We start from the raw sequence: 21,982 nt of genomic DNA on the forward strand, positions 1-21,982 counted from the left end.
GAAGGACAAAAATGCACCTTGTAAATTTTAGGCAAAGCTCTAAATCAGGGGAGTGTAACTCCTTTTTGCCCGGGCCACTCTGGAGTTACTCTTCTTACTCAACAATCTTTTTATGTTGACAGCTTCTGATTGGCTGTTGAAGTAAGGGAAAGCAGGAAGTGATTTAGTTGCCGAGAAAAGTGAGTTCCGGATCGTACTGCGGCGCCTACGTCCTTTGAATAAAGCTGCGTTGCTGATTTGAAATTCTAACCCAAACGCAGGTTTAAAATACTGAATAGAAACCCCAACACGAACTGTACTTGATTCGTTTGATTTCATTGTCTGTACTGCTCTTAGCCGCTAGGGGGCACAGTTGCCTGGTAATTGGGGATTCGGCAACGAACAGGATTTTGACTCTCGGAGTCCTCAATTTATTCATGCAATTGTTTTTTTTTCCATCTAGAGTCTCTCAGTTCATGTGTTTAAAAACAAAGGGCAAATTGATATTTGCCTGGTTGAGGAAATTCCAGGAGACTGGCGTATGACTTTGTGCTCCACGTTCTTAGCAGGCACTGTATCGTTTTTACAAGGGTCTGCCTTTTCATGAGCTTCTCATTTACAAACAGCGTGAGGCTCTTTTCCAGGCTCTCAAATCGTGTTGTTGTTTTTTGTTTTTTTTAGTACTGCCACGATGCAAAAAGAGACGTGTCACCATGCAAGGGTGAGATGGCAAAGAAGAAAAAGACTCTTGATAACTGCAAATTACAGCGGTGCCTTGTTAAAAGCGGTTTTCTGATTTAAACCTGAACCCAAAATTGAAGGCCGAATTTGACATCTTACCCCTGGCTTCAAATGTAATGTGATACAACAGCAATTCCAACATCCATCCAAAGTAATATGAATCAATCCGACACAGTGTGGAGTGGCATTCCTCAGGGAAATGTAATAGGTCCATTCATTATCTGGTGAAAAAAGTGACCTTCTGGATGAATATTTTTGTATTCCCATCATGTTTAATTGCCATCATGCAAGGCTCTTGTTTGGTTTTGACGGAGGTGTACTGCATTGAAGTGGACTTAATTGCTAACAGCTCTTCAAACCCCCCCCCCCCCCCCCCCCCCACACACACACAGTGCAATTTGTAAATATACAAAATCAACCGATAGGAAAAACCTTCCAGGAAATACAGGTCCTCTTGTTAACACGTCACTCTGCTTCGCCCGGCTGCTAATGACAGGGCTGCTATTGGTCGGGGCGGTGGCCAATCCGGCGGCACCTAACAGCAACCCATGTGGGGTTGTCGTTTTCGTTTTTAATGATCTTGGGGGGTGTAGGGGAGGCATCCTTAAAAACGCCGCCCCTGCCTGCCCATGCCATACCGGGTGGCAAAGAGGCGCAGGGGGGGCCAGACAGCTAAGGCCAACAAGCAGAAGAGGACACTGAGACGAGACCTCTTCAGCACCAGTGCAGGTAACACTTGGCGTCAAAAGTCCGTCAAAAGTCCTGCTAAAATCGACGTCGATGTCCGATTGTTAACAGTCATCATTTAACACACAGGAAGCACCTCAAAGCGAGAATGGCATCGCCTTCCCTGATCCACGTTGGATTCCTTCTAGCCATGATATTCCTACCAGGTGAGACTTTTTTTTAATACTCCTTAAAATTCACATTAGATAAATGGAATGTTTTGGGTTTTAGTGTGTTTTATAATGATAAAGTTTCTATAAAATGCAACGTTCTTCTTGCCGCTCTCAGTTATTTGTGCCGTATACTCTTAGCCTCCGAAAATAAGTCCGTTTTGAAAAATGCTGTTTGTCCTCCAATCATTTCTTCTTGACGGTGGCCACCTCTGCTATAATTGTTCCCATATTCTGTATTCTCAAAGGTTTGACACCGGAGAACCACCTAAAAAAAAAAATACATTGCTCTCCGAGCGCCACGATTTAAAATACAATAGCTCAGTAGGTTCGCTAAGTGTTCATCAAAAGATTAAAACTGTGCTGACTGTTTCTTCTGTTGCCAATGTTTAACGCACTGAGAAAATGTTTGCCGATCCATGGAAAGAAAGAATTGGTAAAAAAAAAAAGTTCTTCCATGAAAGTGCAAAAGTTTAAAGTTATAAAAATTTAAATGAGGAACGGAATTATCCACAAGGGGAAACTCTATGAACATTCCAAAGGAGATGTCATGGAAGTGCACTGAGAGGATGCGACCTGAGAGTAGTTTCGGGGATGGCCTGACTGTTTTTTTTTTCTCAATTAAATGCAACATGGCATCTCAGACGACCAAATTGGCCTCTGGTAGAGAGAAAGTTTCTCCTGCTTTAAAAGCTCATGAAAAGTCATATCCAGGCCCCAATCAGCTGAGTCGACTGTTTGACTTTTATGAGTGCTAAACTTCAGAAGGAAACCCCTGGTGGAGCGGAGAGACATGGGAATGCATACAATCATCACATCCGCATACAGTTTTTGCAATTATTTTTTTCTTTTACAGCACAGAGGTAATCAGGGTCCATACTTTGAAGTTTTACAGGTGGAGGTGCCCCCCCCCCCCCCGGTTGTCTTATAAACACACAGATGCTTGTTAAAAGCGATTGCGGGTGCTACCAGGGCGCCACCATCCCGGCAACATGCCGCGTTTTGCACCCCCGAGGGGCCTCGTTGGGCGGCTCAGCATTTTTTTTCGCGCGACATCTGGTCCTTGTCAGTGAAGGTGCCTGTTGCTTGCTAATGTGACTCCTGTGTGGCTTTGACAGAGCTCCTCGGGGCGGTCCCACTGGAACAGCGCAAGGAGGACGAAGGTGAGGATGTGTTGATGTGTCACGGGGGATTCTTTGGTGGCACCGCACTGCTTTTCAATCACATGAGATGAAACAAAATGCGCACAAAAAAAAAGAAGTCATTTTTCCAACCAGCATTTTTGCAGTAAATGTCCATGACTATCAATGTCTAGCATTTTCACATGGAATTGAGAGCGCAATCGGATTCAATGGCATTCCAGCAAGTGTTGTTCTTCATGCGGCTGCGTTATGTTGCTGTGCTTTCAGTTGGTGGGGTACCTGATGACATGAAGGCTGAGGTCATGGCCAACCTGAGAAAGTCGCTGCGCCACAGGAGGAACGCGCCTGTCATGACGGTGCCCCAGTTCCAGCGCCTCCCTGACTTCTGGGGCTGGTACAAATATTTCATGGACAGCCACAACCAGGAGGGAGTGAGTGCTGCTAACATTTATTATTTTGCCTCCCATGCAGGGATTTTTGTTTTGTTCAATGAATCATTTTTTTTTTGCTCGAAGATACAGCACACGTGTCCCAAAAAATACTCAGTGCTACAAACGTAGGGCTACGAGAACTCGACTTTTGGCGAGGTACCCTCAAGAATTCAGTTTTGACATTTTGGGAGCATCTGTGTTTCCTTGTGGCCTGGAAAAAGTCAAACTAAACAAAATTACACCTTGTGTATACAAAACAAGCACGTTGGTAAGGCGAAGGCCTGAGGAAAATCCGCTGAGCGTGATACGAACAAACAATGCAAAATGCCTTTGACATAGCTTCAATAAGTGCACTTTTAGCAGCAATGACTATTGGAACACAAATGGTGGAGCAGCACATGTATTCCTTATGTTCTATGTACTGAAAACTCTGAAATAGCCCGTTACGATCCGGGGCAGTTATCCCTGACTTGCAACATTTTCAAAAAACATTTTGTACTCTACAGGTTGAGGATTTGGACCGTCTGTACATGGCGTACCTTCAGAACAAGCACAGGACCGAAGAGGGCCCTTCCTTTAACCATTACCTCAAACACTTGAGCGAAATCTACAAGGCCTGCGCCGACTCCGACGACCCGGAATGCATCGCCGAGTCCACCAGCAAGCCAAAGGCGGCCGCGGTGATGCCCGCCGCAATCAAGTCTTCCGCCGTCCAGATGTGTAACCCCTACGTCGACCCCTACTGCCTCTTCCCGCTGACCTCTCGAGCCATCGCTGGCCCAGAGCCCCGGCCGGCCCCGGCCAAGGCGCCCGCCCCCGTCCTCCGCCCTGCGCCGCCGATGCCTATGAAGAGCCCGACGGGCTTCTACCACTACGCTCCCATGCCGGAGCCCTTTCTGAGCCACGAGCAGAAGGCTGAGCTGCTGCGGATCTGCAACCGCGATGACGTCGAGTGTCTTCAGTACCACCTGAGGGCAGCGTACGGCTACCGACCCGCCGCCGGTCCCGCTCCGTCCTACGCCGCCCTCAAATGCGACCCCGAGGACCCTTATTGCGATCCAACGATGGCTCAAAAGGCGCCCGCGGGCTATTACCATCTGCGCTACCCAAGCTGCGACCCGGCTGCGGATCCCTTTTGCGCGGGCAACGTCGCCGCTCCTGCCGGCCTCGGTGCCGACTCCGCACCTCCGGAGCGGCGCTGTAACCCGCTGTTTGATGCCGGCTGCCACCCGTTGACCGCCACCAAGTTGTCGAGCCTCGGCAAGCCCGTTCCGGAGTACGCCGCGAAAGGCCAGCCTGCCCGCGTCGCCTCCCCCTTGACCTGTGACCCCCGCTACGATCCCTACTGCATACTGGCGGCAGCCGCCGCCCTGCGCGAGCCCCGACCGCGACTCCCGGAGCAGCAGGTCTGAATCTCACATTCTGAGTCACATTTTCACGAGTGTAACTCTCACTTTTGTTACTTTTCATTTGGCTTATTATGTAGTACACGTTGGTACCTTGACTTCCGAGTGCTCCAACTACGAACCGTCACTTACTCAACTTTTTTCCTTTGTAATTGCAATTTAAGGGTGTAGTTATGGGCGAGATTCACACGCGCCAGCGCTCTCGTGAAGTGAAAGAAAAATGGAGCCATTAAAATACTGCAATGCCCTCGCATGTGGGTAAGGAGAGCCACAGTCGCTGTATGTAGAGAAACTACAACAGTATTGAAGTATCTGATTTCATATCGGATCATGGTGAGATCATGTGGCGTCTCGTAGGGCGATGCGTGAGCGTCTGGGCCGAGCTGCGGCTGAGAGCAGCTCCCGGACGAGTGTTTTCATTCTGTTTGTGTTTAAATGTTTTGCCAGCGATTAATAAATGGCTGAAAAGTGCATCGGCAACTGTGGCTTTCCTTTCCCACATGCGAGGGCATTACAGTGAAAATTTAATCATTTTAAAAAACTACAGATCACAGATTTTTGCGACAAAAAAGTAAAAAAAAAACCCAAATCTGCCAGAACACTGTCGTTAATTTTTGCTGTGTAATGCTTTCACTTGCTGGCTGTATGACCAAAACCCACCCACCAATCAATCAATCAATCAGGTCCGCTACAAGCTTGGCATCCGCGGCAAGACCGAGGAGGGCGACGACTGCTATGTGCACTATGACAAAGACTGCACCCCGCTCGACTCCCAGCAGAAGGCCGAGGCTCCGGCCCAACCCCGCTGCCATCCCTTTGACCCCACCTGCGCAAAGTTTGCGCCACCCCCCGCCGTCCGAGCCCGAGGACCCGGCGAGGGCGCCATCATCCTCCCTGACCCGCACTGCGACCCGGAGCTCGACTACAACTGTCGCCTGCGTCGTGCTGACGCAGGCGACGAGGAGAAAGTGGCGTTGCAGCTCGCCCAGAAAACAACCAAGGAGGCCACAAAATCCAGCTTGCCTCGTTTTGAGGACTTCCTCCGTGGCATCATGACCAGCCACAAGTCGATTTAAAATAACCCTCACAGAAGAACCTGAAGCCAGTACAAAAATTGGATTTTTTTATTTTTTATTTTTTGTCTAAATCGGCAGTTCAGTCAAATGACATAAAAGTCGTATGGATGTCGAAAAGAGTCATACATATGTATGTATAGATGTTTCTGTTAGATCTTGTTAGGTTGCAGCAAGTATTGTAGATTGCGTTGTCAATATAGATTTTAATATTGACTTCTTTTATTCAGTTTTGATGAAGTTCTTCATAAAAGCTAAAGCTGAATACGCCGCCGCACTCACTTTTGTTTTCACGGTGAACTTTGACACGCTGCTCCACCCACATTACACGGCATGTAGGTAAAAAGCTTTTGCAAGTCAGGGTCACCCTTGTGTCTGGACGTCTTTCTGTTCAATTTCAGAGTGGCCCTCGATTCATTTTGGAAAACTAAAAATGTTGTAATACCAGTTTTAGCCACAGGATGGCAGGCATCGCTCCCCGGGGTCTCCAAGCCTGAGGCTGTAAACGTGAAGAAGGACGTGACCTCGCCACCGCGATAGCGAGCGCCAAACTAAATGAAGAAGTTTCTTTCCCCCCCCCCCCCCCCCCCCCCCCCCCCCCCTGCCGCAGCGTTGACAGTTCGGTTGAAGCCACACGAGGATTTCGTCAATTCGCGCCCTGCAAGAATATGGATATATTCCAACACGTAATCGTGCTCGAAACGCGTCTGGTGGCTTAATTGGACAAGCGGCCGTTCTGTTGGGGAGGCATCGCGGACCAACTTGAATGCAACGTTTGGCCAGGTGAGGAAGCTATCTCATTCATTTGCGGAGTTGAATGACACGCAGCAAAACGTATGCTAGTCTCCATGATACAAGCATATACTGGACTACCATACGATACGATCCGTAAGTACTTTGATTTTTGTGAAAATATGATGGGCAAAATGAATTCCTGCAATTAATAGATAGTGCCATGTTTGAATGTGACTTTTCATTCAAGAGAGCCCTTCGGTTTTTATTGAGTGGGAGGGTGAATCACAGTGTACGGACAAGCCGATCGGTTCAACTTGAAAACTCGAGTGAGTTTTGAGGGGGCTTGTATTAAAGAACACCCCCCCCACCCCCGAATACAAACATTTTCACCAGGTTTCCAACGCATTCCATGAAAGTTGGTCCAAAGTTTAAAAAAACAAAAAGACCTACATATATAAGATAAGATATCCTTTATTTGTCCCACACTGGGGAAATTTACAGCCTCCAGCAGCAAGAATGTAGCCAGAAAGAAGAAAGAAGAAAAAACAAACAAACACCGTTCAATTAATACATACATACATACATTTTCCGAACCGCTTTTATCCTCACTAGGGTCGCGGGGGGTGCTGGAGCCTATCCCAGCCGTCTTCGGGCAGTAGGCGGGGGACACCCTGAACCGGTTGCCAGCCAATTGCAGGGCACACAGAAACGAACAACCATTCGCACTCACACCCACACCTAGGGACAATTTGGAGTGTTCAATCAGCCTGCCATGCATGTTTTTGGAATGTGGGAGGAAACCGGAGGACCCGGAGAAAACCCACGCAAGCACGGGGAGAACATGCAAACTCCACACAGGGAGGCCGGAGCTGGAATCGAACCCGGTACCTCTGCACTGTGAAGTCTACGTGCTAACCACTCGACTACCGGGCCGCCCCGTTCAATTAAGTGCAATATAAATACAAAATGGATAAATCACAGTGCACAGTTGTTTTTCACATCATTTAATTATTATTAATATTATTGTTGCTATTTTTATTCAGCAGCCTGACAGCATATATATCCATCCATCCATTTTCCGAACCGCTTGATCCTCACTAGGGTCGCGGGGGGTGCTGGAGCCTATCCCAGCCATCTCCGGGCAGTAGGCGGGGGACACCCTGAATCAGTTGCCAGCCAATCGCAGGGCACACAGAGACGAACAACCATCCACGCCCACACTCACACCTAGGGACAATTTGGAGCGTCCAATCAGCCTGCCATGTTTTTGGAATGTGGGAGGAAACCGGAGTACCCGGAGAAAACCCACGCAGGCCCGGGGAGAACATGCAAACTCCACACAGGGAGGCCGGCGCTGGAATCGAACCCGGTACCTCTGCACTGTGAAGCCGACGTGTTTGCGTGTGTGTTGTGTGTATATATATATATATATACACACACACACACACACGCAAACACTGAGGCTTACCCACCGGGTGGCGCTGTTGGCACAGCCGACACACTTCAACTCTCGTTGGGTTACTGATTTTACAGAGGGGCTATCTGAAGAAAAATCTCAATACGAATAAGCAATCGTCATCGTCGTTATCAATTAAACTCCCTGTTTGCAAATCATCGTGATCAAAACTATCATTGACTTAATGGCCACAGTGTGCTCGTTTCAATCCTCTATTGAAAGATTTAAGCCCTGAAAGCCCCCCCCGCCCCCCGTGTAATTAAAATTTATCGAAGGAGGTCTCGGCGGAGAGGAGATCAAACTGGTGGTGATGAGGAGGAGGAGGAGAAGAAGAAAGTAAATGTTTGGGATCAATTTCACGCCTCCGTGAAGAATAATTGCGGCGGATTGGAAACATTATGATGTGAAAGATAAGAAGCCGGTTTAGGCCCGACAGCCACTTGGCATGGACTGCTAGATGAATAGATGGATCGGTGGCTAGACAGAGAATGAGAGGTAGGGTCAGATGGACAGTCGCTAAATGGGTTGGTAGACAGGTTTTTGTGACACAACAAATGAAACCAAGATCAATTTGAAAGGGTTTTCCGCCATGAATGTTGCCCCCGCAACCTATCCAATTCAATTGACAGATAAAAATGAGGCAAAGTAAAAAAATAAACAATTGAACGTTTTGTTTTGTATGCATGTCTGTATGATATAATCAAAAGAACATCATACTTACTGAGTCAAGCATGATGGTGGCTGTAGCATGCTTTGGGGCAGTTTTTGTTCATCTGGAACAGGGGTCTTAGTCCAGGTGGAGGGAATTATGAACCCTTTGAGATAGCGGTTAGTGGTGACATAAAACCTTCAGGCTTTCGGTAGGTCGGCCTACACGCTATTAATCTCGAATGATTTGAACAAACATCACTGCGCTAAATGCACTGCAAGTCAGCAAATCACTGTAAGTTTCTCCCCTGTCCCCTCGCTGGCCCTCATTGTCATTGCGAGAATGCAGCCGAGTTTGAGCGTGGCCGTACTGTACTGTAATGATATTCCTGCGGCGTGGGCCTCGTCCAGACCCAGTCAGCAAAAGCGTCCGTCCGTGCTGACTCAAGCAGCCCCCCCCCCCCCCCCAAGTCCCCCAGGAAGCCTGCCCAGAGTCTCCCTGGCAGCTTCTGCCATGTTGTAGCTGCAAGTCGGCCAAAGTTGCTGGAATGTCAAAGGAATAAAAAAAAGGATTGATTGCGCTCTAACATTGCTTATGGTTGTTAATGGATAAATAAAATGGATTTGAGCGCTCTACTGCAAGTTGAAGCTGTCACGTCCCTAAACTGTAACATATCAATTCATAATTGGTTATTAATGGGCTTGATCTTTAAAACGGGGTCGTGATTAAACCGTGTATGGATCAAACTTCTTTCATAGCCCTTTCAAGTGTATTTTTGACGTGATAACTCACTATGCCAAATTCTTTCATTTGAAATGTATTTGTATTTGCACAGCATTATTTTGTTTTCACATTAGGGTTTGGGGTTTTTTTTTTGTAAAGAGGCTTTCTTGTTGATAAACAGGACATGTAATGGAAAAATTCCATATTATGTTTCCTTCATCGACTTTTCAATTACGGCCTTGGCAGAGGTCTGAGCTCGCACTGGTGTCTCATTTGAAGTTCCCTCTGCGTCTGTGTCTCCCTCTCATCAATTTTGACGTGACATTGACCCCTTCAGGTTTGCGCCCGCAGGCCCTGACGTGCGCTGGCATGTTGATCGATTATAAAGGGGGTGTGGGGGGGGGGTCATTCATGATGGCATCTGAAGGAGCCATGCAGCATTCGCAGTTAATGAATCGCTCGAACGCTCGACCGAACATTGATCAAACAATGCTGGCAACAAGCAATATGCTACTTCGTTTTATACGTGTTTATGTCTTGCCGCTCGGCTCATAATCGAATGAGCGGCAGCTTAAGTGAAACATTATGTTTGTCATTACAGTGGACAATCTGGCATCATAAACGCAGAGATGGATTCAATGTTCACATATAGTCAAACAACTTGAGTTGATCCACCGTTGAACCCACAGTGTCTACTTGTGTATGCTAAGACCCCCGCGACACTTTAGTTCCTAAATGTTGCTCAACATCAATCAAAGTGTTGCAAGGAAATGATACAAAACAAATCGAGATACAGATCACGGAGCGAAAGTCCACTGCATGGCCTGTTAAATTGGCTTGTTAGTTGAGCTAGTTTGCCGGCACGAATAATACTACAGAAACTAGGCCGAAATTAGCATCTTACATTCACGAGCCGACAACGACATCGCGTTAGTTTAAGATAACACTCCTTTCCGCAGAGAAGACAAAATTGCGCAGTGCTATTCATCACATAAGCAAGACGCGCTGTATTATTAGATGCGGGCATGGTCAAATGTACGCTGGCTTAAAAGAAATACGGTGGCACGCTAGCGCGTGTTTTTAAAAAGGCAGCGAGAGCAAAACCGAGTTGGCTTGTACGTCATTGAAATATTTAACAATGTACTCGCATGATTTTTTTGATCAATCCTCATCCACAAATCCATCCAAGTCTTCATTATTTGTATGGGAAATGAACAGCGAGTCACGTTCTCCATCAAACACGTCCGGTTCCCTCGCATCATCGTCAGAGTCGGTCTCGTTGTCGCGCGGCTCGTCGGAAAAAAATGCCGGCTTTTTTTTTGCGAAAGCTCCAACAACAGTGCGAGCAGACACGTTAGCCCCGCATTATTAGGCACCGCGTCCATTCGGGAGAAAATTGAAGGCTTTTAAGTGCACCTCACGGTTGTGAGAAAAAAAAAACGGCGTTTCTTCTGGTCGCAAAGAACTTTTAAACATGTTCAAAATGGAATGGCGACGAGAAAAACAGTTTGGGAATGTCTGGCAGGCTTCTTTGCCACGGTTAGCAACGTTCTTAAAAGGAGCGCATTGCTGATCTCGTACGATAGCATTCTTTGCGTGCCTGAATGCATGTTTTGGTTGAGAAAAGGAGCAAACGGTTGTTATTGTTTGGGGCATTTGCGCTTCCCATGAGTAGAAACTGCGCGCTTTGGCTTTTGGGAAATAAGCTACATTTACCAGCGCATCCCAAGGTCATAACTCAGTGACGGCTAAGGCGGACATTTACTGTGGCGAGCGTCTTCCCAGCAAGCACTGCGGGCTTGCTTTAAGATGTCAAACACTACAAATCTAACCGGAGTGGAGGAGTGAAGAAAAAAAATCAATATTTTACAACCCAGACGGAACATTTATCAGCATATTGGCAAAACAACATGACACACGTTCTGAGTTCTGCCTTTTTTTAGCAGCTCAGGTACAGACAATAGAATGCATTGACGTCGTCACAGTTAACAGACATAATGAGAGAAAATATCCCGCCGCACCAAGGCTAGTTTTCTGCCTTTGGAAAATGGTCAAAGCTTTCATTTATTTGCCGCAATGTTTTTGCAGGAAAAACAAATGGGGAGAGGGGGGGGGGGGCGAAGAGAATCTCTGTGATGGAAAAGCATGAGTGCTGTCCATGAATAGAACCAACAGCCTCTAAAATATTTTGCCCATTTCTCCTCTGTGAAAGTACCCCCCCCCCCCCCCCCCCCTCCCAGCAGCCAGGGCAATCCGCTTCTTTCATGACAATGGCGCCAAAGTTCAATCAAAACAAATTGGAGTACAGTGTCTGTGGGGCTTCAAAGCCTTGTCTCAGCGGGGCTCAGTTTTCCGTTTCGGCGAGTGGTGGGGAGTTGCTGGAATGTATTATTATTTTTTTCTTTTGGGGGGGGTGATTGTCCAATTCATTCACCTCCCCTGTTGTGTGGCGGGCCTCAGTTCAAAGCACAACCTTTCACGGTGATCCTGTTGTTGGCTTTTAAATGAGAGCAAAAACACCCCCCCCCCCCCCCCCAAAAAAAAAAAAGCTAAGGAACCAAGACTGCGGTGGGGAAGTAGATGATTCATCGCTCCTTCCGCCACAGCTTTTTAAAATTCGCAACGCATTTAGTGAAGGTCAAGTGCTCGGAAAGAACAACGTAGACAAGCCGACTTTTGTCTCACGCTTCTGTGTGCGCGTCTGAGGAAGGGGAAAAAAGTCCCCCCCCCCTCCCCTATTCCTCCTGGAAGCGAAGACCCCCGTGTCATGCCATGCGCGCGCATATTTGCCTGCGGTCACAGCAGGACGGCTCGGGTGCGAAGAGGCCTCGAGGTGCATCCTAATCATATACGTAGTTGCCGGCTCCTCGCCGAGCACGTTTCCGCAGTAACGGCAAAGTGCGGCTCAATAATACATGCGGCGCTTGACCCATTTTAGGCGCGCCGATCAAAAGATTGGTTACTTGGAAAAGAACGCAGATTAAAAGCCAAGGAGCACGGCGACGACCCATTTTCTCTTCTTATGGCCGCCAACCAAAGTCGCTTGCTTCTATTCAGTCGAGTGGGACCTCAGGATAGCGCCGGAAATACAAAGTATTGCCAAATACAGAAACGTGCAAAGGAATATCATTGACGGAGAGGGAAAAACCCGGGACGTCCAAATTGATTTTTGATCATGGATTGGACGAGTTCTCGAAAAGCTGGCGTCTCCCAAAAAGTCACGTGTGAGGACACAGCCAATCAAGAGGCTCGGCGTCGACAGGATATGCTTACAGATTGATCGACGCGTCTCATCGTGTATTTGAGCAGACAAATCAATATACGGTATACATTTGCAAGTTTACGTTACACGCAGTTTTAGATGATGAGCGTGACACATTTGTGAGCGCGGTTATGGATACGGATTCTTTTTCGATATTTGTGGTTTGCGTAAGACGCCACCGTGACACAAATACCGAAACCACACGTCCAAAATAACGGGCTAAAAACCGCCGGGTTGCATCGATGGCACGATGGGCTTTATTCGATTTTTTTTTACATCCAATCGTACGTATCATGATGATGACACTAATGCAGCGTGTTATACCGGAGACAAATTCCTTGCGTGTTCTACATACTTGGCCAAGAAAGATGATTCTGCTTCTGCTCATATGGTAAGATGATCTCTCATCACGACGCTGGCACAGGAAGTAGTCACAGGTGACTCTGGTGCATCTTCGATCAACTGCCAGCGCTGGTTGATTGACAGCCCTACGTCTCATTGAAAGATGCGCAATGATTGGAAATGCGAGAAGTGCAGAGGAAAGGAATCTTTCGAGTGAGTGGCACGATTTCAGACAACGTGCATTCGGTGAAGAAATAATTCTCAGGCAACTTTGAAGGCGGTTTCCAAATGATTTGTTGTTTTCGACCGCGGGCAATATGACGTCCCAGTGAGAGGAGAGTTTGAGAGGAGCTCGCATCACCTTTGCAACTCGGCAAAATATCGACTTTGACTTTCTCGGTAACTACACAAGTAACGGTAAACAGTTTTGCAGTTAGAGTGGTACCATGAGTCGGACTTTTTTTTTTTTTTTCTTTTTTACTTGGTGTTGGCTTGAATTAAGTGAAAATGAAAAGTCACTTATGCCATTTATTCAGCGGAACGGAGCCAAACACACAAATAGAAAATGATCGCGCTCGAGATACGAGTACCACACCGACCGCGCCCGTGAGTCAAATCATCTTTTCCCATTGAAATGAATGGCATTGCCATGAATCTGTTCCAGCTAGCCCCTCGCCCACACCCAAACACGGTTGTCGTTTCAGCCGCTCAAAGAGGATAAAGAATATATGACAGTATGTCATGTTTTATTTCATATCTAAGTGTGTTGCTGCGTACGTTTGTGTTCCAATATCAGTTGGTTAAAAGTTATAAGTCTATTCCTCCTCACTGTGTTGAGGAGGTTCTCACAAATATTGATGAACCAATTTATCAACAGCAGTCGGTCTTGTGGTGTAGTCCCACCCACGGTTATCTGTATTTTGTGAGCGCTGCTTTTGTGTTCCTTGAATGTTACAGATGCTGCCGCTTACAAAAAAACCAACATTTTTTAAAAATGATCGCGTTATCTGAGCTGGCATTAGATTGCAGACTCGCAATGCTATTTTCCGCTCATTTGAAGCACACATGAAAACACTTTGGGTTGTTTTGATTTCGGCAGGGTCGCAACGGATTGATGCGCTTGATGGCGCACATTCATTTCAAAAGATTTTGCGACGTGAGCGTTTGGAACGCATCGAAAGTCATTTATCGCGTTTGCGTTAGCATACAAACAAACGCGATCCAAAAAGGATTTTATTTTGGAAGGCACTCACGCGACAAATAGCAACCTGGCATCGGCCTCGCCGGCGTGCCGCGCGTGCACTTCACAGCTCGCATTCCTTTTGTTCTGTCAGACGCGGCAGCAGAAGCGCCACTCAACATTTCCGTGGGTAATTCAGCAGCCATTAAAATGCATCGCCGGCCGTGGACAAAAGCTATCGACATTTATGCGCGCAGCACTCACCACTGGATGTGATGCATTATTTGTGTTTGCGTTCAGACGCAAAAAGTGGGAGGTTGCCATTCATGTTGCATCGAGTGCCACGCCGCCGACGATGTAATTACAGCTTTCCAGGTGTGCGGACTCATAACTGAACTCGAGGCTGGATCGGGGGGGCCTGCGGTGCCTCCGCATCATCGCAAGCCCCTTCGAGCCCCCTCGCCTGAAGATGCGTATCCGGGCCGAGGAAGATGAGCTGCTCGGGCCGTTCGGTCAGAGCTCAGGACGCAAGCCGGTGAATTACAGTTCCTGTGTGTGTGTGTGTGTGTGTGTGTGTGTGTGTGTGTGTGTGTGTGTGTGTGTGTGTGTGTGTGTGCGTGCGCGTGTGTGTGTGTGTTAGCTCGAGATGAATGGATAGCGCGCCGGATGCGCTTGGGTTGTAGCCGCAGGGAGTTGCCGCGCCATATTCGAGCCGGCACCAAAGAAGAGACGGTCCTCATCGGCGTTTGACGCTTGTGCGGATGGAGCCGATTCCTAAATCCCCGACTTGGATTGCCCGCCTCAGGAAATGGGACTTTTTAGAACACATTGTAGCACCAAATAGCAGCATGGATGAAGTCTCTCCGGTTTTCATCTGCCTGGAGGACATTTGGTTGTGGTCTGATGAAAGCCAAGCTGAAGGTTTGGCCTATTGGCACAAAGCCAAGGCTGCGCATCACCCGTGAAAGGCCGCACCTGTCAGCGAAGCACGTTGGTGGCGGCGGCGTGCCTCGGGGCTGTTTTTCTTCAGCTGGGCCGTCGGCGAGGTGGAGGGAATTATGAACGGTTCCAAAAAGCTTCAGGCTTCGAGCAGAGAGCAAAGCAAAAGCCTACAAGAACATTTGGTCTTGACTTGAGGTTAATCACAGGCGCTTCAAATGGCGGCGGGTGTACAACACAATACCTGTGTGGTCACTCGTCAATGTTGGGTGTTGTTCTCGTTTCTATTTTGCAACCAACACGTGATCGTTAACCGTTGAGTCCATGGGAAGGCTTTTGCTCATCAAAACGGCACTTGTGATTCTCGTTGGTTTTCGCTCGTCCACGTGTACTTGCGCCTTTTTGCCGCACGCCTACGAGATGTCACTGCCGCAACCTGCGAGACGATTGAACAAGCGCAAGCGGAGCTGTTAGAGCATCGCCAAGCAACACTGGGTCTCACCTGACCCCCTCGCCCCTATTGATTGTCAGTACTACCCCCGGGCTCCTTAGCAACTCACTTGATTCATGCTTTAAGTCGTTTTTAATGAGAAAGCGCCCCCCCCCCCCCCCTCCCCGAGGTATAGACAGATATATTGACAATGAGGGGGAGCGGCGAGAGCGGATTAGTGGCACTATAGACGACCCATGGACAATTTATGAATGAACCCCGATTTTTATTTTACTCATACTTGGAAGGCAACTTTTCTCAATGAATGTTTTTTGTGCCGATTCCAAATCTGTCCTCATTTTTTTTCTCTCTACTACATCACTTTTTCATCAACACGAACATAACCATAATAATAATAATAATCCTAATATAATGACAATGATACGTCGTAATGTTGATGAAATAAAGCTTAGGTTCAGCAACGGGTGGATGAAAAAAAAATTGCGAAAGGTTTCATCGGTCAAACTTCAAAACAAAACCAAGAAAATATCTGAAAAGCCTGATCTGCCCCCCCCCCCCCAAAAAATTAGATTGCTTTACTGAATTGTGTATTCGATCTTATGTGTTCCTAATAATGTGTCCAGATCAGGGGTGGGCAAACGTTTTGGCTCGGGGGCCGCATTGACTTTTAAAATTTGACAGAAGGGCCAGGTCAGCACGAGCTGACCTGGTACATTAAAAAAAATAAACTGCATTTGTTGACAGTCCATATCAAACATCAACAGAACAAAAGCATAAAAGTACTGTATTAATATACTTTTTTAAAATGACGACAGTGTTGTTGATGACCTATTTTAGCCTGTGCATCGCTGCAGATGGGTTGTGATCAGACCAGTAGAAGTAAAGCGATACAGAGGTCCTAGGTGGTCGAAAAGATCCCTCCCTGTGTTCTGCAACTTCAAGTCAATGCACCACCTGGCGGTGAAATGCCTGTCATTACAAGTCCAATTGAAATGAATGCAATCACTTACATCGAACCTTAATTGTGGACCGACCTTCGGCGGGCCGGATTAAAATGACCGACGGGCCGGATTCGGCCCGCGGGCCGTAGTTTGCCCACCTCTGGTCCAGATGCTGCAATATTTCCATATCTGCATGTTGCAGCCATTCATTCATTCAGAAGAGGAGAAGAGGGAAAAGCAAGCCACGTGCGCATACGTCACAATCCACACAAGCGCGGCCCCTCCCGCATCACGTGACGCCAGCGCCGGCTGATGCTGCGAGCAGCCAGCGGACACTCCGGAGAGAGTGTCAGCCCGCCTGCGAGCCGAGCACCCCGCCCGCCACCTTTCTTTTTCCATACTCCCGCTCGGTGAGTATTTGATCTTGCCTTTTATTCTCTTGGTTTTTCTTTTTCTTGTTTTGTTGTTGGTGTTCGGGCCACGGCCGTTGTGCGCACGCAATGCTCACCACGTCCGCGCAGGACGCGGACGTGCTGGCGGAATGCTTTTGGATCCGCTTGTCTCTTTTAGCAGTATCCCCCTTTTGCTCCGTCTCCTGCCCACGGTCTCCATGGTGGCTCCTTTGGTGTTGATTTTGGAGCTTTTTTTTGGGGGGAGGGTTGTTTTTATTTTTTTGCAGCATTGGTGATGGGATTTTGGAGGATTTTTAAGATTTTCTCAGCAGGTGACAATGGAACTTGGAACCGAGTTCTTCATGCAGACGCCAGGTGAACTTTTGTTGCACGATTGCACATTTTAATCCGCTATTCTGAATGGGGACATGCGGAAACAATATTTCTCATGTTATTTATATTTGGTATTACATGTTATTTATATAAAAGTATTCCACATTATCAGTATTATACATTTCTTTTCGAAACATCTTTAAAAAATGTAAAAATCAAAGCATGACATCAAGATCTTGAAATACGACAAAACGTTACATTAGGAAATAGAAAAGATTAGATTCGGAAATAATACAAAATAGGAGATAAAGTATATCAAAATGTGCAGAGACTTTTTCACGATACCAGCCATCTTTCAGACAATTATTTACTTTTTCCTCCTTTGATTTGAAAGCATAAACTTGAGATACATTTTTGTGATGTTGTTCATGACACAATTTCAATGGGAGATGATGATTTAAGAGGAGTGATCTGAAAGCACACACACACAATATAGCGATATAGATACACATTTTCTTCAAACATTGACATAAAAAAAATGGAAAAATACACACACACAAAATATGAGAAGAAAAGGAAATCAAATATTCAATGAAAATACAGCGAAGCTGATGGCGACACCGCATTCTCGCGGTTGTGGCTTTGAATTTCTCCTCTGGCCTCGTGTGTGGACTGCGCATGTCATTTGGGGACCAAGTGTTGCCTCCATGAGTGAAAATACAGTCCCTGCTCATTTTATGGCCGCTTCCTTTTTTCAGTTCCCATTTCAACAAGTAGCGCTCACTCATCTTCTTGAGCAAGATAGCCCCAACCTTGGTCGTCACGGTGATGAAAGTGATTCCCCGCGTCAACGGGGACGCCCGACAACACTGGTGCCAAATGCCGGTCCTTGAGCCACAATGCTGCATGGTTTTATTTATTTATTCCGCCCCCCCCCCCTCCTTCGACACACTTCATTCAAATGACCAGCTTGCCGGGTCGCTCTGCAGGTGCCTGATCACGATCACGATCATTTGAATCAGATGTGTTGGAGGAGGGAAACATCGAAAACAGGGGGTGCCCACACCTTTTTTAGCACGTGAGCTACTTCAATAAATTGTCATTGAGCTCAAGCCTGTTGAAACTTTTCACCATCTCTGCCCTAAATCATTCTTGTAAGACGTGGGATATTTGGACATATTTTGCATGCCGGACAACAGGTCAGGCTAACTAAGCATGAAATGTGCCGCTAAGCAAACGATGCTTATCGCTGGCCAGGGATGAGGATCTGCAATAGCCCGGCTTTCGGTACACATGCACTGAATCGCTATGAGCCGCGAGCAAGGAATGAAGTTAAGGCGGGCAGATGGACATCTTAAGAAGCCGCTTTTCTTCAGCCTACACTCACGGAATAAAAGAAGCTTGAAGGAACTTGGCTTTTTTCTTTTTGGGCCCCTTGAATAGGTGCAAATAGTTATCCTAGGATGCAGTTTGTCCCCCCCCCCCGCGGCCCATCCACTTGTCTGCCCAGTAGTGAAGCCTCTTGGAGCTATGGAAAGATTGAACGTGACTTCTTTCAGTCACGAATATTGTTGACGTGCTCTAGCTCTCAAGATCTTTGGCGTCAGAAGTTGGACGGTTCGCCGTGAAGCCAACCGTGGTGTTTTTCTCAAGCAAAAGGATGCCTGTTCAGATGGCGTTTGACAGGTCCTTTCCGTGCCATATCAACTAAGCAGGAAACACAGAAGTGATGGATCCCTCCTTCTTCAGATGATTCTGTTGCGCAGCCGCGGCTACGTGATGACCGGCCACCCTTCCGTCTTGTGCTGGGAAAGTGTTTGAAACCGGCTCTGATCCAGGTGAAAGGTCAAAATTGAGATGAGTTGCTCGTGTGTCTCCCTAACAACGAAGGCGTGGGAGATAACGCCTTCGGAGTCCAACAAGCGGCAAGGAAAGAGTACTTCAGGAAGATGAAGAAGCTCACACAACGTGTCAACATTTACAAACAAACCACTGGTGTCGCGTTCCATTATGCATGTGCCAATGCCCGCTGTTCCCTATTAGAGACACTCTCTCTTTTTTTTCTTTTTTCCCCCGCCACGCTAAAATGTATCTTTCAACACGGCTCCGGGCCGTCTTTTCACAAACAACAGGCTCAGTGTGCGAGCGCCGTCTGTCGCGAGGCGAGGCAGTGCCATTAGCCCTGCGGCGTCTTCATCTCAGCGACGGCATCTTTTCACCCCCCCCCCCCTTTTTTTTTTTTTTAAAAAGAGGAGATGCCGTTTGATTTCAGCACCACGGGCAGCTGCCGGGACTTTATTACGCCCATTCTCGCCTGAGCGTCTGGCGTGTCTTTGCTCACTAACCCCCGCCCTCACCGCCCCGACGCACCGCACGAGTCTGATGCTATTTCAAGCTCTGTGACCCCCATTCAGAGGGCTTCAAAAAGAGGTTTCATCCCCTGATAAGAGACAAAATGAGAATTCAGGTGGGCACAATGGCTTCCTGTGTTCCTTTGAGAATGACTTTTTCTTAATCTGGCAGGGTGAAAATGATTTCGGTGTGTATATGCGGCGGTGTTTTACTCCGCAAGAAGTAATATCATGCAACGAGAGGACGCACACAATACAAGCATCGGCTTTAGCTTTGGAAAAAGCAACTAGAATGAATTTTATTGAGCAAAGCATGAGAAGTTAACTTCTTGTCGCCGAACCTCCTTTTTAAACAGCACAAACTACAGATGGACTCAAATGCGCTTAAGTCAGAAGAAAATTGCGGCGAGAAGGTATTGTAGCGCTCGACATCCTTACGCATTGTTCCTTCTTGTTGAACGTCACCAACGGATGCACCGCGCCGGTTACAGTGGGAAAACTAGCATGAGAAGACAACAAGAGCGAGACATAAACTAGCGCAAGAAGCTAACATCGCTGTCTCCAGCTCCACTCCGTGCGCTTTCTTGTCAGACGGCAAAAAGGGATGCACTCAAACACTGAATTGAGGATGAAAGTTTTGAAGTAAAACCTACCAAATTCAATCCAGTAGCAACACAAACAGATGAGTTCAAATCCAGCACAATTGTCAAAAGAGATGCAAATCAGCCCCCCCCCCCCCCACACACACACACAAAATGTCAGTCAATACTGGATCAACACCTGCCATATTTAAATTGGTACACTATCAGCATGTTTTTTGGTTGTCCTTTTCTTGAACACTTTACGTGGTCAGCGCCATTCTGGCATTTGGAGTTGGCGCTCCATCTTTGAAGAGGCACTTTGTTGCATTTTTCCTCGTTGATTCCCATTTCGTGGGTTGCCTGTACAGATGTAATTAAATTTCGGAGAACTTCTTCAAAATGGTCTGGCGCAAGTCTTGCTTGCGGTTGCGCTCGGAAAAAAACGTCTTCGCAAAATGGCCTCGGGGAACATTAGGCGGCAGCAGGCTTTGCTGTCAATTTTGATTCAGAAATTACATCATTTAAATAAATGTTTTTTTTTCTTTTCAAACGAGAGACACAGAGGGATTATTCCTATTCTTCATCCTCGCGTAAAAGAAGCGGGGTGGAAGTCCCGCATGTGACTACGGTGGGGGGATTCGAACACATGCCATGACTTCCTCCCGTTTGCTTACGCAGAGTGATTTCTCCACTTTTACTGCCAAATATAACCTTCCTCCACTCGCGTTAACAAAGTGGGTCACTAGAGCAGCAAGTAATTAGTTCATAGCAAAACATGCTAACGTTCATGACAGAAAAATTCCAAAGGAAAGTGAACATTCGGGACGGGATTGACCTTTTTGTATGACGGGTGAAAGGGAGTGTGACAACAAGTGTGATTCTCATCTTATGAATTCATTTTTGGAATACTTGAGGATTTAAAAAGCAGCTACAGGGACGTTCTCTCTGCTAGTCATTGCTGCTAACCTAGCAACAGAAAGGAACATGACAGTGAATAGGAAATGATGTCTGTTTGAGCTGCTTCTGCTTTTATGTTGGGAAGCTCTTACCTCCTGCTTTTTTTCTCCTTAATAGGTCTCTCAGTTGGAACTGGTGATGTCCAAATGTTTATTAGCGAAGGCACTTTTGATTTGGATCTAATATGACTAGGGTGGTCCAATTCAGTCCAGCCTTGGGCTGATTTTATTTGACTAAATGTATACTTCCTCTTCTACAGTCAGCTTGATAATACTCTGTCGGAAGTGATACTGTCCAACTTGTTGAGAACAAAGGACTTTGATTTGTATCATCTGTGAATGGTGTGGTGGCCGTTATTTTATATTTCCCAACCGCGTTGGCCGCAGCACTAGCACGGACCTCACAGATGAGGTTGGCGATATGTGATGACAGACAAAAAAATTCCACGATAATCATCGAGCGGTCATGATGAGAAGGTGCGAGATAGCGTTGCACAGATAGCGCTCCCCCTATAGGTCCTGCTGCTTTTATCTCCCGGCCGATAGGTTCGCTTCCAATCGGATCACGGCGGTCGTGAGTCATTTTAAGCGCCGGGCGCCACCCGTGTGTCGCCGCGCCTCGCGGCTCCGGCATCAATTCAGCGGGAAAGTGAGAGATGAGGCTGATTGAAATCGTGATGCATTCTCTTTACAGGAGGTCGGAGCGGTCACGGGCACACCCACGACGCGGCCAAACAGCAGCTCACCATTCCGAAAAGGCGCTTCATTAAAGGTATGAGTAATATGGAAATGATGGGGGCTGATGGCGGAACATAAAAAAGGAGAGGGTAATAATTTATCAGCTAATATCCACCTACCTGGCTTGATGTATGCCGTACTTCTTCATCTTTGATAGTCGCTCTAAGCTCATTGAAGAAGCTTGCCGTTTCCCCTTCCCCATGATTCCCGTTCCTCCTTCTGTTCTACGGCTTTTGATCACAAGTGACGCCACGCGGCAGCTATTTAGCTTGGAGCTAATGTGAG

General features: G+C 47.1%; 2 protein-coding genes across 6 annotated transcripts in view; both read left to right on the forward strand.

The window, feature by feature from the left end:
• The first annotated feature begins 1,497 nt into the window (after positions 1–1,497).
• Positions 1,498–5,671, forward strand: and2 (actinodin2). The gene is made up of 5 exons (XM_086129716.1): positions 1,498–1,613; positions 2,735–2,779; positions 3,026–3,189; positions 3,696–4,595; positions 5,279–5,671. The coding sequence occupies exons 1-5, from the start codon at positions 1,556–1,558 to the stop codon at positions 5,669–5,671; spliced, it is 1,560 nt and encodes a 519-aa protein (XP_085985842.1). The 5' UTR covers positions 1,498–1,555.
• A 673-nt stretch (positions 5,672–6,344) lies between these two features.
• Positions 6,345–21,982, forward strand: part of LOC147195331 (RNA-binding Raly-like protein) — a 36,333-nt gene continuing 20,695 nt past the window's right edge. For 4 of the 5 annotated variants that reach the window (XR_015102910.1, XM_086129911.1, XM_086129909.1 and 1 more), the window contains exons 1-3: positions 6,345–6,451; positions 16,549–16,756; positions 21,654–21,731. The gene's annotated coding sequence lies outside the window, so the exon portion shown is untranslated. Of the gene's footprint in view, positions 6,452–16,548; positions 16,757–16,783; positions 17,114–21,653; positions 21,732–21,982 lie in introns of those variants that run through there. The other variant, XM_086129910.1, reaches the window with a different exon arrangement.

The sequence above is a fragment of the Hippocampus guttulatus genome, chromosome 14, assembly GCF_054856545.1.
Source record: "Hippocampus guttulatus isolate MCC_2025c chromosome 14, RoL_Hgut_1.0, whole genome shotgun sequence".
Lineage (NCBI taxonomy): Eukaryota > Metazoa > Chordata > Actinopteri > Syngnathiformes > Syngnathidae > Hippocampus > Hippocampus guttulatus.

Excerpts from the sequence above, each read along its gene's own strand:
- and2 (XM_086129716.1), top strand. The coding sequence starts at position 1,556 with ATGGCATCGCCTTCCCTGATCCACGTTGGATTCCTTCTAGCCATGATA. Across the intron at positions 1,614-2,734 it reads AGCCATGATATTCCTACCAG|AGCTCCTCGGGGCGGTCCCA; the intron begins GTGAGACTTTTT and ends TGGCTTTGACAG. Across the intron at positions 2,780-3,025 it reads ACAGCGCAAGGAGGACGAAG|TTGGTGGGGTACCTGATGAC; the intron begins GTGAGGATGTGT and ends CTGTGCTTTCAG.